This window comes from Salmo salar, chromosome 03, assembly GCF_965601325.2.
Source record: "Salmo salar chromosome 03, fSalSal1, whole genome shotgun sequence".
Taxonomy (NCBI): domain Eukaryota; kingdom Metazoa; phylum Chordata; class Actinopteri; order Salmoniformes; family Salmonidae; genus Salmo; species Salmo salar.
In genome coordinates, this window is record NC_138293.1 from 55,332,466 (window position 1) to 55,347,961 (window position 15,496).

Sequence of the window (15,496 nt, forward strand, 5' to 3'; positions counted from 1 at the left end):
GCATCTCATGGGGTCATAGAACCATACTGAACAGGGTAGTAGGGGGACCAAACAGGTCCATATTGGCAACTGTGGAAGTATATGTGTTTTGCACTCAGAGGGGCATCTACACTGACATGAGAGGCGAGGTAGAATCTGTCAGTTTGGAGGTGGGGCCTGTGGTGTAACCACCGGCGAGGTAAGTGACACCTCTCCCCGTCCCTCAAACGATCCCACATCAGAGGGGGCGGGAGTCCTGTGTGATGGGCAGGGCAACAGAGACACACACAGTCTGCAACCAGGAAGTGCAGTGCAGTCCAAACGGGAGATGTAGTGGAGGTTTGGGACGGGTGGAATGACAACCTAGGTGAGGGTCAACTGTCATATATGAGGTAAAAGAACAGCAAACTATTGTTTTGTGTGTGTACACACAGAGAGAGGTATATATAGATGAGATGTACTCATCTACACAGGCAGAAGGTTATGTTTACTATATATATATATATATATATATATATATATATATATATATAATAAATATATAGTTAGAGAGGTATGACTGTATTCAGGTAGACAGGTATGTATAGGATGAGAAGTACATGGAGGTAAACCAGTGGGTATATAATGCAGGTACAGAGGTATATGTGCATGCAGGTAGACCGGTGTACTGTATACCTGCAGTAAGATAGGTATACAGTACTTGTATGTATGAGGGTAAAGGGTTGTGTATATACATGAAGGTACACTTGCACATTTGCACAACAAATTGGATACGGTTTGTATCCATAAATAGGTGTGTGTCTTTGCACTGTCCTAAAGGGAGGTTTATGTGTAACTCTGTGTAAGGGAGGTATGTAAGGTACAGGGAGGTAGGTTCACAAGTACACGTCTTGGCTAGGAGGAGTTCGGGCTGCACATCAGGGGGTTGGAAGGGAAGAGTTCAAAAGGGAGAAGTGTGGGGGGAACACTTGGTAACTGTCCCAGTGGAGGCTGGTGAGGAGGCCGGTGAAGAGGGGAGCTGGTTGGAGGCTCTGATGGAAGCTCAATTGTGGGACAAAATACAGCAGCTATCTGCCCTGCTCGAGTGACGGGCGGCTCTGAAAAGCTATGTCAGTCCATGTATGAATATGTTTGTCTATAGTAGTGTGTGTGTGTTAGGTGAATGTAGATGTACATCAGTGGATTTGTGTGTGAGGTTTGATTTTGTAAAGGTTTTTGATTGTCTGTGAATGTACGTGTGTGTGTTTGTGTCAGCCATCTGCCTCTCAGAGCGATTGCCTTCCACTAACACAGAGCTACACCAGTACCAGTACTCCAACCAGACCTCGGGGGTTTGGGTTTGCATACATGTGCACCTGGTGTATAACAACACAGGGGCAGAACACCGCTCAGGGCTGCTAGCTTCTCTGTTAGATAGAGACGCACAGCGCAGCCAGAGAACCCCACTTTAGAGGGGGGCCCCAGCAGCCACAAGAGCGGCCAGAAACGAATTATCAAAATGAAAGAAAGCCTTTGTTTTTCTCTGAGACTTTTTTCTTGGTGACTATCCGTGTTGCTGGTGGTGATATTGTGTTTCACAAAACAAAGAAAGCGGACAATTTTTACCCCTTTTCTTTTCCCCTAATAATTCCCCCCTCTCTCTTCCAGGCCAGAAGTTAGGGGTCAGTTCATACTTCCTGGTCCTCGAAGACCTCCAGGAAGAGCGGAGGGAAGAGTTCGTTGGGACACTCCACCTTCATGTGGAGGAAGCGGCTGGCGTGGCACGCCCCGATCATCCTCAGGTCCGTCACCTTCATCAGCAGCTTGGGCCAGAAGTGGGGAATGTTGTGCTTGCGGTGGTTGATGTAGTGCTCGAAGGCAAGCAGGTACGTCTCCTGGCACTTCTCGATCTTATCTACCGACGTCAGGCCCGAGCGATCTGAGAGGAACGCACAAATACATACCTTTAAAGACCAATAATGATACTAGAGAAATGGTAGATATTGAAGCTTGTTCATAAAACGTTACCAACATAGGGAGACCTTCAGTGTGTTCATTCAGCTGTTCTTTGTTCATAAAGATGTTATGTCTGTTCCTAAAGTGGTTGTGTCTGTTCTTAAAGTGGTTATGTCTGTTCTTAAAGTGGTTATGATCCTGATGTCCTTCCATTGATTGACTGTTTTGTTTGTTCATGGAGCTGCTATGTCTGTTCATTAAGATATTATGTCTGCTCATAGAGTTGTTATAACCTTTCCACAGCCTCCTGGCTCCTCACCTGAGCTCATGAGGAGCACAGCCTGCAGCAGGGCCACCTCCGAGTCGTCCAGGTTAAACTGTGCCAGACTCTTGCCCAAATCAAAGATGGCGTCCGACACCACGCCCAGGCCGCCATTCTTCAGCTGCTCCCTCTTCACCGCCATCTCGCCGCTCAGGGTAAGCGTCTCGCTCTCTGGGTCGTAGCGCACGGCGGCGCGCAGCGACATGATCTCCATACAGCAGCCTTTCAATAGGATGATCTGGTCCTCACAAGGCAGCTGGAGGGAGGAGAGGGAGACTGTTAGAGTGTACACCACATAAACACAAATCAGGTCATCCCATGGCAGTGAGGGGCCTGAGAGGAAACCTACAGTCAGCTGAGGTAGATGGCACTAAAGGTCAAGACACACCACACACACACACACACACACACACACACACACACACACACACACACACACACACACACACACACACACACACACTGCAGTCCTCACAAGGCAACTATAGGGCATATGTACATTATACACACAGCCTGGGAACAAACTGAAAGAGAACATGTTACTAAATATCCAGTAATTCTAGCAGCTACCGTAACCACAACAGTTAGCTACATTATTCCTCTGCTGGCCAGTGAGACTGCGTTGATGTTTATTTGTAATGATAGTCCAGCTACAGATTACATAACTGGTGAATCACAATCTTTCGGGACTGTCTGTGGATGAAGGTGAGTTCTGTGCACCCTAGTCTGAGTACTCTCAGTGAGTGAATGAGTGAGTGTGAAACAGCAGCATTATCTCCTCATTATAGAGCAGATTGAGTCATATGCCGGAGGCAGTGGTGAATATACAGTATAACACAAGCACGCACGTAGAAACGAACAGACAGACACCATGACAAACAGTTCTGCTGAAGGAGGAGAAAGAGGTGGTGGTAATCACAGTCAAGTGTGTGTTGGTTGATGAGCCCCATTAGAGACACACAGGGACAAATGAGGACACAGGACAGAGACACACAGGAACTTACACACACACACACACACACACACAAATGCACAGGCACACGACACACAGTGCTTTAAACCCACCTCTGAGAACATGGGCAGTTTTTTGGCAAAGTCGACGACGCGTGTGATGGCAGGGGTGATGATCTTGGTGAACTCGCTGAAGGCCTCCAGGTCTACCTTGTCTCCGTCTGGGGTGGGAGCCCCGGGGGACTGACCTATGTCCTCAGGCTGGGGACACAAAGATGGCGTCTAATGAATCGTCCCACCGGGCAAACACAGTCAGATCAACCAACATCCACTTTTGGCTTGATATTTAATTCGGTTGTTTACCAGACCTGGGTTCAAATGTATGCGCATTTAAGTATTTATATACTTATTTTCTGTGCATTTGAGTATTTTCAAATAATGTGGCAGAAATAAAACTACTTCTATTTGAAGTATTTGAAACTATTTTAAAATGATTTCCTATAAATAGCTTACTAATTGAAAGTATTTTGAAATACTTGTTTCCAAATACATTATTTCAAAAAACCCTAGGACCAAACAGACCTGGGTTCAAATGCATGGAGTATTTAAATATTTGTACTTGAAAATAAATGTATACGAGTACTTTCAAATACATGTCAATACATTCCAAGTGTATTTCCAAATGCATTCCAATATTCCACTACCTGTATTTTCAAATATACAGTACCAGTCAAAAGTTTGAACACACCTACTCATTCAAGGGGTTTTCTTTAGTTTTACTATTTTCTACATTGTAGAATAATAGTGAAGACATCAAAACTATGAAATAACACACATGGAATCATGTAGTAACCAAAAAATGTTAAACAAATCAAAATATATTTTATATTTGAGATTCTTCAAAGTAGCCACCCTTTGCCTTGATGACAGCTTTGCACACTCTTGGCATTCTCTCAAACAGCTTCACCTGGAATGCTTTTCCAACAGTTTTGAAGGAGTTCCCACACATGCTGAGCACTTGTTGGCTGCTTTTCCTTCACTCTGCGGTCCAACTCATCCCAAACCATCTCAATTGGGTTGAGGTCGGTTTATTGTGGAGGCCAAGTCATCTGATGCAGCTCTCCATCACTCTCTTTCTTGCTCAAATAGCCCTTACACAGCCTGGAGGTGTGTTGGATCATTGTCCTTTTGAAAAACAAATGATAGTCCCTCTAAGGCCCAAACCAGATCGCTGCAGAATGCTGTGGTAGCCATGCTGGTTAAGTGTGCCTTGAATTCTAAATAAATCACAGACAGTGTCAACAGTAAAGCACTCCCACACCATCACACCTCCTCCTCCATGCTTCACGGTGGGAACCACACATGCAGAGATCATCCGTTCACCTAGTCTTCTTCTCACAAAGACACGGCGGTCAGAAGCAAAAATCTCAGATTTGGATTCCAGACCAAAGTACAGATTTCCACCGGTCTAATATCCATTGCTCGTGTTTCTTGGCCCAAGCAAGTCTCTTCTTCTTATTGGTGTCCTTTAGTAGTGGTTTCTTTGCAGAAATTTGACCATGAAGGCCTGACTTACGCAGTCTCCTCTGAACAGTTGATGTTGAGATGTGTCTGGTACTTGAACTCTGAAGCATTTATTTGGGCAGTAATTTCAGAGGCTAGTAACTCTAATGAACTTATCCTCTGCAGCAGAGGTAACTCTGGGTTTTCCTTTCCTGTGGCGGTCCTCATGAGAGCTAGTTTCATCATAGTGCTTGATGGTTTTTGTGACTGCACTTGAAGAAAAGTTCAAAGTTCTTGAAATTTCCCACATTGACTGACCTTCATGTCTTAAAGTAATGATGGACTGTTGTTTCTCTTTGCTTATTTGAGAGGTTCTTGCCATATGGACATGGTCTTTTACCAAATAGGGCTATCTTCTGTATACCACCCCTACCTTGTCACAACACAACTGACTGGCTCAATCAAAGCCATGAGTGTGCAAAGCTGTCATCAAGGCAAAGGGTGGCTACTTTGAAAAATCTCAAATATATTTTGGTTTGTTTAACACTTTTTTGGTTACTGCATAAATCCATGTGTTATTTCATAGTTTTGATGTCTTCACTATTATTCCATATTGTCTAAACTTTTGACAGGTACTGTATGTATTCATAAGTGCAGCCTGTTTTGTCTGTGTGTGAGTGAGGTGATGCACTGAGTGAGTGAGTGAGTGAGTGAGGTGATGCACTGAGTGAGTGAGTGAGGTGATGCACTGAGTGAGTGAGTGAGTGAGGTGATGCACTGAGTGAGTGAATGAGTGAGTGAGGTGATGCACTGAGTGAGTGAATGAGTGAGTGAGGTGATGCACTGAGTGAGTGAATGAGTGAGTGAGGTGATGCACTGAGTGAGTGAGGTGATGCACTGAGTGAGTGAGTGAGTGAGTGAGGTGATGCACTGAGTGAGTGAGTGAGTGAGTGAGTGAGTGAGTGAGTGAGTGAGGTGATGCACTGAGTGAGAGAGTGAGTGAGGTGATGCACTGAGTGAGTGAGAGAGTGAGTGAGGTGATGCACTGAGTGAGTGAGAGAGTGAGTGAGGTGATGCACTGAGTGAGTGAGAGAGTGAGTGAGGTGATGCACTGAGTGAGTGAGAGAGTGAGTGAGGTGATGCACTGAGTGAGTGAGAGAGTGAGAGAGGTGATGCACTGAGTGAGTGAGTGAGTGAGTGAGTGAGTGAGTGAGTGAGTGAGTGAGTGAGTGAGGTGATGCACTGAGTGAGTGAGTGAGATGATGCACTGAGTGAGTGAGTGAGTGAGTGAGGTGATGCACTGAGTGAGTGAGTGAGGTGATGCACTGAGTGAGTGAGTGAGTGAGTGAGTTGATGCACTGAGTGAGTGAGTGAGTGAGTGAGTTGATGCACTGAGTGAGTGAGTGAGTGAGTGAGTGGATGCACTGAGTGAGTGAGTGAGTGGATGCACTGAGTGAGTGAGTGAGTGAGTTGATGCACTGAGTGAGTGAGTGAGGAGTGAGTGAGTGATGCACTGAGTGAGTGAGTGAGTGAGTTGATGCACTGAGTGAGTGAGTTGATGCACTGAGTGAGTGAGTGAGTGAGTTGATGCACTGAGTGAGTGAGGTGATGCACTGAGTGAGTGAGGTGATGCACTGAGTGAGTGAGGTGATGCACTGAGTGAGTGAGGTGATGCACTGAGTGAGTGAGGTGATGCACTGAGTGAGTGAGTGAGTGAGGTGATGCACTGAGTGAGTGAGTGAGTGAGGTGATGCACTGAGTGAGTGAGTGAGTGAGTGAGGTGATGCACTGAGTGAGTGAGTGAGTGAGTGAGGTGATGCACTGAGTGAGTGAGTGAGTGAGTGAGGTGATGCACTGAGTGAGTGAGTGAGTGAGTGAGGTGATGCACTGAGTGAGTGAGTGAGTGAGTGAGGTGATGCACTGAGTGAGTGAGTGAGTGAGGTGATGCACTGAGTGAGTGAGTGAGTGAGTGAGTGAGTGAGGTGATGCACTGAGTGAGTGAGTGAGTGAGTGAGTGAGGTGATGCACTGAGTGAGTGAGTGAGTGAGGTGATGCACGTGAGTGAGTGAGTGAGTGAGTGAGGTGATGCACTGAGTGAGTGAGTGAGGTGATGCACTGAGTGAGTGAGTGAGGTGATGCACGGTGAGTGAGTGAGGAGTGAGTGAGGTGATGCACTGAGTGAGTGAGTGAGTGAGTGAGGTGATGCACTGAGTGAGTGAGTGAGTGAGTGAGGTGATGCACTGAGTGAGTGAGTGAGTGAGTGAGGTGATGCACTGAGTGAGTGAGTGAGTGAGTGAGGTGATGCACTGAGTGAGTGAGTGAGTGAGTGAGGTGATGCACTGAGTGAGTGAGTGAGTGAGTGAGTGAGGTGATGCACTGAGTGAGTGAGTGAGTGAGTGAGTGAGGTGATGCACGGGGTGAGTGAGTGAGTGAGGTGATGCACGGTGAGTGAGTGAGGTGATGCACTGAGTGAGTGAGTGAGGTGATGCACTGAGTGAGTGAGTGAGGTGATGCACTGAGTGAGTGAGTGAGTGAGGTGATGCACTGAGTGAGTGAGTGAGTGAGTGAGGTGATGCACTGAGTGAGTGAGTGAGTGAGTGAGGTGATGCACTGAGTGAGTGAGTGAGTGAGTGAGGTGATGCACTGAGTGAGTGAGTGAGTGAGTGAGGTGATGCACTGAGTGAGTGAGTGAGTGAGTGAGTGAGGTGATGCACTGAGTGAGTGAGTGAGTGAGTGAGTGAGGTGATGCACTGAGTGAGTGAGTGAGTGAGTGAGGTGATGCACTGAGTGAGTGAGTGAGGTGATGCACTGAGTGAGTGAGTGAGGTGATGCACTGAGTGAGTGAGTGAGTGAGTGAGGTGATGCACGGTGAGTGAGTGAGGTGATGCACTGAGTGAGTGAGTGAGGTGATGCACTGAGTGAGTGAGTGAGGTGATGCACTGAGTGAGTGAGGTGATGCACTGAGTGAGTGAGTGAATGAGTGAGTGAGGTGATGCACTGAGTGAGTGAGTGAGTAGGTGATGCACTGAGTGAGTGAATGAGTGAGGTGATGCACTGAGTGAGCGTGTGAGTGAGTGAGGTGATGCACTGAGTGAGTGAGTGAATGAGTGAGTGAGGTGATGCACTGAGTGAGTGAGTGAGTAAGGTGATGCACTGAGTGAGCGAGTGAGTGAGTGAGGTGATGCACGGGGTGAGTGAGTGAGTGAGGTGATGCACTGAGTGAGTGAGTGGAGGTGATGCACTGAGTGAGGTGAGTGAGGTGATGCACTGAGTGAGTGAGTGAGGTGATGCACTGAGTGAGTGAGTGAGGTGATGCACGGTGAGTGAGTGAGTGAGGTGATGCACTGAGTGAGTGAGTGAGGTGATGCACTGAGTGAGTGAGTGAGTGAGGTGATGCACTGAGTGAGTGAGTGAGTGAGGTGATGCACTGAGTGAGTGAGTGAGTGAGGTGATGCACTGAGTGAGTGAGTGAGTGAGGTGATGCACTGAGTGAGTGAGTGAGTGAGGTGATGCACTGAGTGAGTGAGTGAGTGAGTGAGTGAGGTGATGCACTGAGTGAGTGAGTGAGTGAGTGAGGTGATGCACTGAGTGAGTGAGTGAGTGAGGTGATGCACTGAGTGAGTGAGTGAGTGAGGTGATGCACTGAGTGAGTGAGTGAGTGAGGTGATGCACTGAGTGAGTGAGTGAGTGAGTGAGGTGATGCACTGACTGAGTGAGTGAGGTGATGCACTGACTGAGTGAGTGAGGTGATGCACTGAGTGAGTGAGTGAGTGAGGTGATGCACTGAGTGAGTGAGTGAATGAGTGAGTGAGGTGATGCACTGAGTGAGTGAGTGAGTAAGGTGATGCACTGAGTGAGTGAATGAGTGAGGTGATGCACTGAGTGAGCGAGTGAGTGAGTGAGGTGATGCACTGAGTGAGTGAGTGAGGTGATGCACTGAGTGAGTGAGTGAGGTGATGCACTGAGTGAGTGAGTGAGGTGATGCACTGAGTGAGTGAGTGAGGTGATGCACTGAGTGAGTGAGTGAGGTGATGCACTGAGTGAGTGAGTGAGGTGATGCACTGAGTGAGTGAGTGAGTGAGTGAGTGAGGTGATGCACTGAGTGAGTGAGTGAGTGAGTGAGGTGATGCACTGAGTGAGTGAGTGAGTGAGGTGATGCACTGAGTGAGTGAGTGAGTGAGTGAGGTGATGCACTGAGTGAGTGAGTGAGTGAGGTGATGCACTGAGTGAGTGAGTGAGTGAGGTGATGCACTGAGTGAGTGAGTGAGTTGATGCACTGAGTGAGTGAGTGAGTGAGTGAGGTGATGCACTGAGTGAGTGAGTGAGTGAGTGAGGTGATGCACTGAGTGAGTGAGTGAGTGAGGTTATGCACTGAGTGAGTGAGTGAGTGAGTGAGGTTATGCACTGAGTGAGTGAGTGAGTGAGTGAGGTGATGCACTGACTGAGTGAGTGAGGTGATGCACGGTGAGTGAGTGAGTGAGTGAGTGAGTGAGTGAGGTGATGCACTGAGTGAGTGAGTGAGTGAATGAGGTGATGCACTGAGTGAGTGAGTGAGTGAGGTGATGCACTGAGTGAGTGAGTGAGTGAATGAGGTGATGCACTGAGTGAGTGAGTGAGTGAGTGAGGTGATGCACTGAGTGAGTGAGGTGATGCACTGAGTGAGTGAGTGAGTGAGGTGATGCACTGAGTGAGTGAGTGAATGAGTGAGTGAGGTGATGCACTGAGTGAGTGAGTGAGTGAGTGAGGTGATGCACTGAGTGAGTGAGGTGATGCACTGAGTGAGTGAGTGAGTGAGGTGATGCACTGAGTGAGTGAGTGAGTGAGGTGATGCACTGAGTGAGTGAGTGAGTGAGGTTATGCACTGAGTGAGTGAGTGAGTGAGGTGATGCACTGAGTGAGTGAGTGAGTGAGGTGATGCACTGAGTGAGTGAGTGAGTGAGGTGATGCACTGAGTGAGTGAGTGAGTGAGTGAGTGAGGTGATGCACTGAGTGAGTGAGTGAGTGAGGTGATGCACTGAGTGAGTGAGTGAGGTGATGCACTGAGTGAGTGAGTGAGGTGATGCACTGAGTGAGTGAGTGAGGTGATGCACTGAGTGAGTGAGTGAGTGAGGTGATGCACTGAGTGAGTGAGTGAGTGAGGTGATGCACTGAGTGAGTGAGTGAGTGAGTGAATGAGGTGATGCACTGAGTGAGTGAGTGAATGAGGTGATGCACTGAGTGAGTGAGTGAATGAGGTGATGCACTGAGTGAGTGAGTGAGTGAATGAGGTGATGCACTGAGTGAGTGAGTGAGTGAATGAGGTGATGCACTGAGTGAGTGAATGAGGTGATGCACTGAGTGAGTGAGTGAATGAGGTGATGCACTGAGTGAGTGAGTGAATGAGGTGATGCACTGAGTGAGTGAGTGAATGAGGTGATGCACTGAGTGTTAGAAAGAGAGAGAAAGACAGATTGGACCAGTACTTCTGTTATGCTTGTTTTCGAGGCTGTGGTTATCAACACCTCAGATATGCACTGAATCAATCCATTCTGAGCAGATCCACATCAACTTTACTTTCAACAATAAAACTCTTCATACTGCGTCTCATTTGCCTGGTTGCCTGGCAACAACTTAGTCTCACTTAGCCCTAGCCTAGCCAACTTTAGATTAGCCTAGCATCTCACCAGGAACTTGCGTTTCTGTTTCCAGTGGGAGCCCTGCGCGTTGGTGTGGCGGTGGGCCTCTGTCACATGGCGAATCAGCTCCCACTCCGAGCTGTCGGGCTCCGGACGCGTCTGCAGGGTCTTCACAATCTCATCCTTCTTCCTCTTCTCCCGGTTCTCCTCAATCAGACGCCGCTTGGCTACCCGCTTAGAGTCGTCCAGCACCACTAAGGACACAGAGTTGTTTTGTGAACCTACTGTATTTCAGTACTAAATGTAGAGGTAATGGGAGTGTAAAGCAGTGAGAAGGTAGGTGCGATATATATGGTTGACACTCATGGTTACACACTCATGGAGTGTGTGTGTGTCACTCACGGTCCATGGCCATGCCAACTGCGATGCATTTCCTGAAGCGACACAGTTGGCACTGGTTCCTTGTGATCTTGTCGATGATGCAGCAGCCATCGTACTTACAGGAGTAAGCCGGGTGAAGGTTCTTCTGGATAGTGCGCCTGAAGAAACCCTGTGGACATTGGTTGCATCAACTTAGTTATGTCAAAGTACGTTATCAACATTATGACGTTGAATCAACCACGTTGCTATTTTTTTTTTGGGTTGTTGAAAATCCCATGTGTGGAGACCAAAGTTTTTTTTTCAATTTCAATTTATTTTAGAAGAAATAGGGAACTTTTTTCTTTAAGAAAAGTGCAAGGGTGACAATCTATGCTATTTGGACACAATTGTATACGTTTTTTAAATGTCACTAGTATAATATGTCAATAATTTCGCAATAATTCTCGATAGTTAAATCAAAAATAACACTAACTCATTTAATGCATATACAAAGGAAAATCAGGTTATTCCCTAGTAGTTACTGTGGAATGCCTAAGTCATATAACATATGACCAAACCAGTCCTTGAAGTCCTACAGGCCAGTCATGGGCCATGTCTCTCACCTTGCAGCCCTCGCAGGTGATGCAGCGGTAATGGTAGCCGGTGGCCTTGTCTCCACACACCACACACGGCTCATCCTTCTCCAAGTAGCTGGGGATATATCCTTGGACAGAGAGGCTCAGTGCTGAGGGAGAGATGGAGAGGAGGAGAAAGGAAGAGGAGGAAACAGGAAGAGGAAGTAGAGGAGGTAGAGAGAGTACAGGAGGAGGAGAGGGGAAGCAAAGGAGGAGGAAAGACAAAGTGGAGGAGAAATGAAGAGGACGAAGAGGAGGAGGGAGGAAGAGGGAGTACACGAGGAGGAAGAAAAAGAGGAGGGAGTAGAGAAGGAGGAGAGAGAGGAAGAAGAGGAGAAGGAGGAGAGAAGTGTTAACACAGGAGCAAGAAATGCACATATACAGTAGAAGTGTGTATGCGTGTGTTTCATTAGGTCTGTGTGTTTCCTGTGTGGGCACACACATACAGTTGAAGTCGGAAGTTTACATACACTTTAGCTAAATACATTTAAACTCAGTTTCACAATTCCTGACATTTAATCCTAGTTAAAAGTTAGGATCACCACTTTATTTTAAGAATGTGAAATGTCAAAATAATAGTAGAGAGAATGATTTATTTCAGCTTTTATTTCTTTCATCACATTCCCAGTGGGTCAGAAGTTTACATACTAATTGAGTGTATTTGGTAGCATTGCCTTTAAAATTGTTTAACTTGGGTCAAATGCTTCGGGTAGCCTTCCACAAGCTTCCCACAATACGTTGGGTGAATTTTGGCCCATTCCTCCTGACAGAGCTGGTGTAACTGAGTCAGGTTCGTAGGCCTCCTTGCTCGCACAAGCTTTTTCAGTTCTGCCCACAAATTTCCCATAGGATTGAGGTCAGGGCTTTGTGATGGCCACTCCAATACCTTGACTTTGTTGTTTTTAAGCCATTTTGCCACAACTTTGGAAGTATGCTTAGGGTCATTGTCCATTTGGAAGACCCATTTGCGACCAAGCTTTAACTTCCTGATAGATATCTTGAGATGTTGCTTCAATATATCCACATCATTTTCCTGATGCCAACTATTTTGTGAAGTTCACCAGTCCCTCCAGCAGCAAAGCACCCGCACAACATGATGCTGCCACCCCCGTGCTTCACGGTTGGGACAGTATTTTTCGGCTTGCAAGCCCCCCCCCCCCCCCTTTTCCCCCAAACATAACAATGGTCATTATGGCCAAACGATTCTATTTTTGTTTCATCAGACCAGAGTACATTACTCAAAAAAGTACGATCTTCGTCCCCATGTGCAGTTGCAAACCGTAGTCTAGCTTTTTTTATGGCGGTTTTTGGAGCAGTGGCTTCTTCCTTGCTGAGCGGCCTTTCAGGTTATGTCGATATAGGACTCGTTTTACTGTGGATGTAGATACTTTTGTACCCGTTTCTTCCAGCATCTTCACAAAGTCCTTTGCTGTTGTTCTGGGATTGATTTGCACTTCATCTCTAGGAGACAGAATGCGTCTCCTTCCTGAGGGGTATGATGGCTGCGTGGTCCCATGGTGTTTAAACTTGCGTACTATTGTTTATACAGATGAACGTGGTACCTTCAGGCGTTTGGAAATTGCTCCCAAGGATGAACCAGACTTGTGGAGGTATATAATTTGTTTTCTGAGGTCTTGGCTGAATTCTTTTAATTGTCCCATGATGTCAAGCAAAGAGGCACTGAGTTTGAAGGTAGGCCTTGAAATACATCCACAGGTTCACCTCCAATTGACTCAAATGATGTCAATTAGCCTATCAGAAGCTTCTAAAGCCATGACATCATTTTCTGGAATTTTCCAAGCTGTTTAATGGCACAGTCAACTTAGTGTATGTAAACTTCTGACCCACAGGAATTGTGATACAGTGAATTATAAGTGAAATAATCTGTCTGTCAACAATTGTTGGAAAAATTACTTGTGTCATTCACAAAGTAGATGTCCTAACCGACTTGCCAAAACTAGTTTGTTAACAAGAAATGTGTGGAGTGGTTGAAAAATCAGTTTTAAAATCACACCAACCTCAGTGTATGTACATTTCTGACTTCAACTGTACAGTACACACACTCACATATACACACCCACACCACTCTGACCTAATACCACTCCAGGAGAAATCCTAAAGTCACTCACCACCTAAAGTCTTCAGAGAAGAGAACCACATGACGGTGCCAAGACTACACAGCTGAAACACATTTATTCCTGACAATTCTAACTTGGAGTCCCCTCTTTTCAAACAATCTACTTAAATGAAATGGTTCTCTCTCCAATTCATCTCCTGAAACGCGTGCCCGCGTCTTTGTCTAAAACACTGAAAGCAATTTGGCAGACACTCCACATACTGTAATACTCCATATGGTTTAGGTAGAGAAAATAAACACTAACCACATGACCACCTAGGAATGCTGCTGCCCCCCCATAAAAAAAAGCTTTATAGAAGGGTATCCGAAGCATGTGGCTGAGTGGCTAGAGAGTAAGTGCTTAGAACAGCTTCATGATACAACCATTTGTAAACGAGCATTGACTTGTCCTTAACTGAGGATGGGTGGCCAATGGCTTGTACATGAACTTACCAGACATGCTCTTCACCGAACATGTGCTGTTCTTTCTCTTCCTTTTTGGGCCATCAGGCCACCTGGAGAGAGATGAAGACAGAAACATAGAGAGAGAGAGAGAGGAGGATAGATAAAGAGAGAGAGAAAGAGGATAGATAGAGAGCGAGAGAGAGAAAGAGGATAGATGAGAGAGAGCGAGAGAGAGAATAGACGAGAGAGAGCGAGAGAGAGGATAGACGAGAGAGAGAGAGAAAAAGAGGATAGACGAGAGAGAGAGAGAAAAAGAGGATAGACGAGAGAGAGAGAGAAAAAGAGGATAGACGAGAGAGAGAGAGAAAGAGGATAGACGAGAGAGAGAGAGAAAGAGGATAGACGAGAGAGAGAGAGAAAAAGAGGATAGACGAGAGAGTGAGAGAAAGAGGATAGACGAGAGAGAGAGAAAAAGAGGATGAGAGAGAGAAAAAGAGGATGAGAGAGAGAGAGAAAAAGAGGATAGACGACAGAGAGAGAAAAAGAGGATAGACGAGAGAGAGAGAAAGAGGATAGATAAAGAGAGAGAGAGGATAGATAAAGAGAGAGGATAGATAAAGAGAGAAAGAGAGAATTTAACCTTTTCATTCGAACATACAACCAGCACCTTTAAATAACATTCCACCAACCAATCCCCAACTGCCTTGTAACCAAAAATCCCACCACACCCAAAAACACTATCAAAACAAGACAACTACAAAGCAGGGCAGCCATACAAATCTCTTCACAAGCCGATTACCATTTCATTGACAGGACAAACTACCTCCCATCCCTGAACAACATATTATTCTGAAAATCGCCTAATGTTATTCAGTTACTAGGCTCACAGTACCCTGACTCCTATATGTAATCCACATGACATGAACATTTTAGTGACCTCACAAAACATACACCAGGCATACAACATCTGGACTACTGCCTGAAAAGACATGAGGGAGAGGTACTGCGGGAGAGGTACGGCGGGAGAGGTACGGTGGGAGAGAGTGTATTAGAAACAGAGAAACAGAGGAGAGAGCTAGAAAGAGAAAGGTGTGCAATTGAATCACAAAACTCAAAGGTCACTTCCACTTAGAAAATGGAGGTTTCCTAACACACACTACACACATTACCATCAGTTGACACCCAATGTTACAACACATCTATTGGGCTATTTCTGTTTTATTGTGGCATCAAAGTCATTGACGTGTGCTGCTGCTCCCCTTAGGAGGAGCTGTTTTCCTTAGCCTGGTCAAGCAGGCTGACCACTGCACTCACGCTTCCTTTCACAAGAGAAGCTAAAAATCGCAGAATCAGGCTGGTTTCATAAAGACATGTTTCTTGGAATCGGAGAGCTCTTTCTCTGTCCCGGACGAGTCCCTGTGTCTTTCTCGACGCATATCCTCTCCGACATTGGTCAATATGATTACGGTCACTCCCTAACAACACCATTCGTTTTTGCCTCTTTCATTCACCCAGCCTCAAGTGTTCTGTGGAGGGTACAGCGCCAGGACATTCCTTTAACCACGCTCGTGCACACACGCACGTACAGGCGTCACAAGAGTAAGTCCCTTGACACCATCATTCATCCACGTATGACAGTTTTACAGATGAACCTCCGTCAAGAATCCTCTTAAAT

At 46.3% G+C, this 15,496-nt stretch overlaps 1 protein-coding gene across 2 annotated transcripts in view; it reads right to left on the bottom strand.

Annotated features, from left to right (window-relative positions):
• Positions 1 to 500: 500 nt before the first annotated feature.
• Positions 501 to 15,496, bottom strand: part of tr-alpha (thyroid hormone receptor alpha) — a 105,312-nt gene continuing 90,316 nt past the window's right edge. The window contains exons 4-10 of one of the 2 annotated variants that reach the window (XM_014192391.3): positions 13,870 to 13,931; positions 11,289 to 11,410; positions 10,708 to 10,855; positions 10,354 to 10,559; positions 3,302 to 3,448; positions 2,234 to 2,492; positions 501 to 1,897 (exon numbers count right to left, since the gene is read on the bottom strand). In XM_014192391.3, the coding sequence (XP_014047866.1) occupies positions 1,647 to 1,897; positions 2,234 to 2,492; positions 3,302 to 3,448; positions 10,354 to 10,559; positions 10,708 to 10,855; positions 11,289 to 11,410; positions 13,870 to 13,931 (1,195 nt within the window). In that variant the 3' untranslated portion in view covers positions 501 to 1,646. 2 annotated transcript variants of the gene reach the window in all.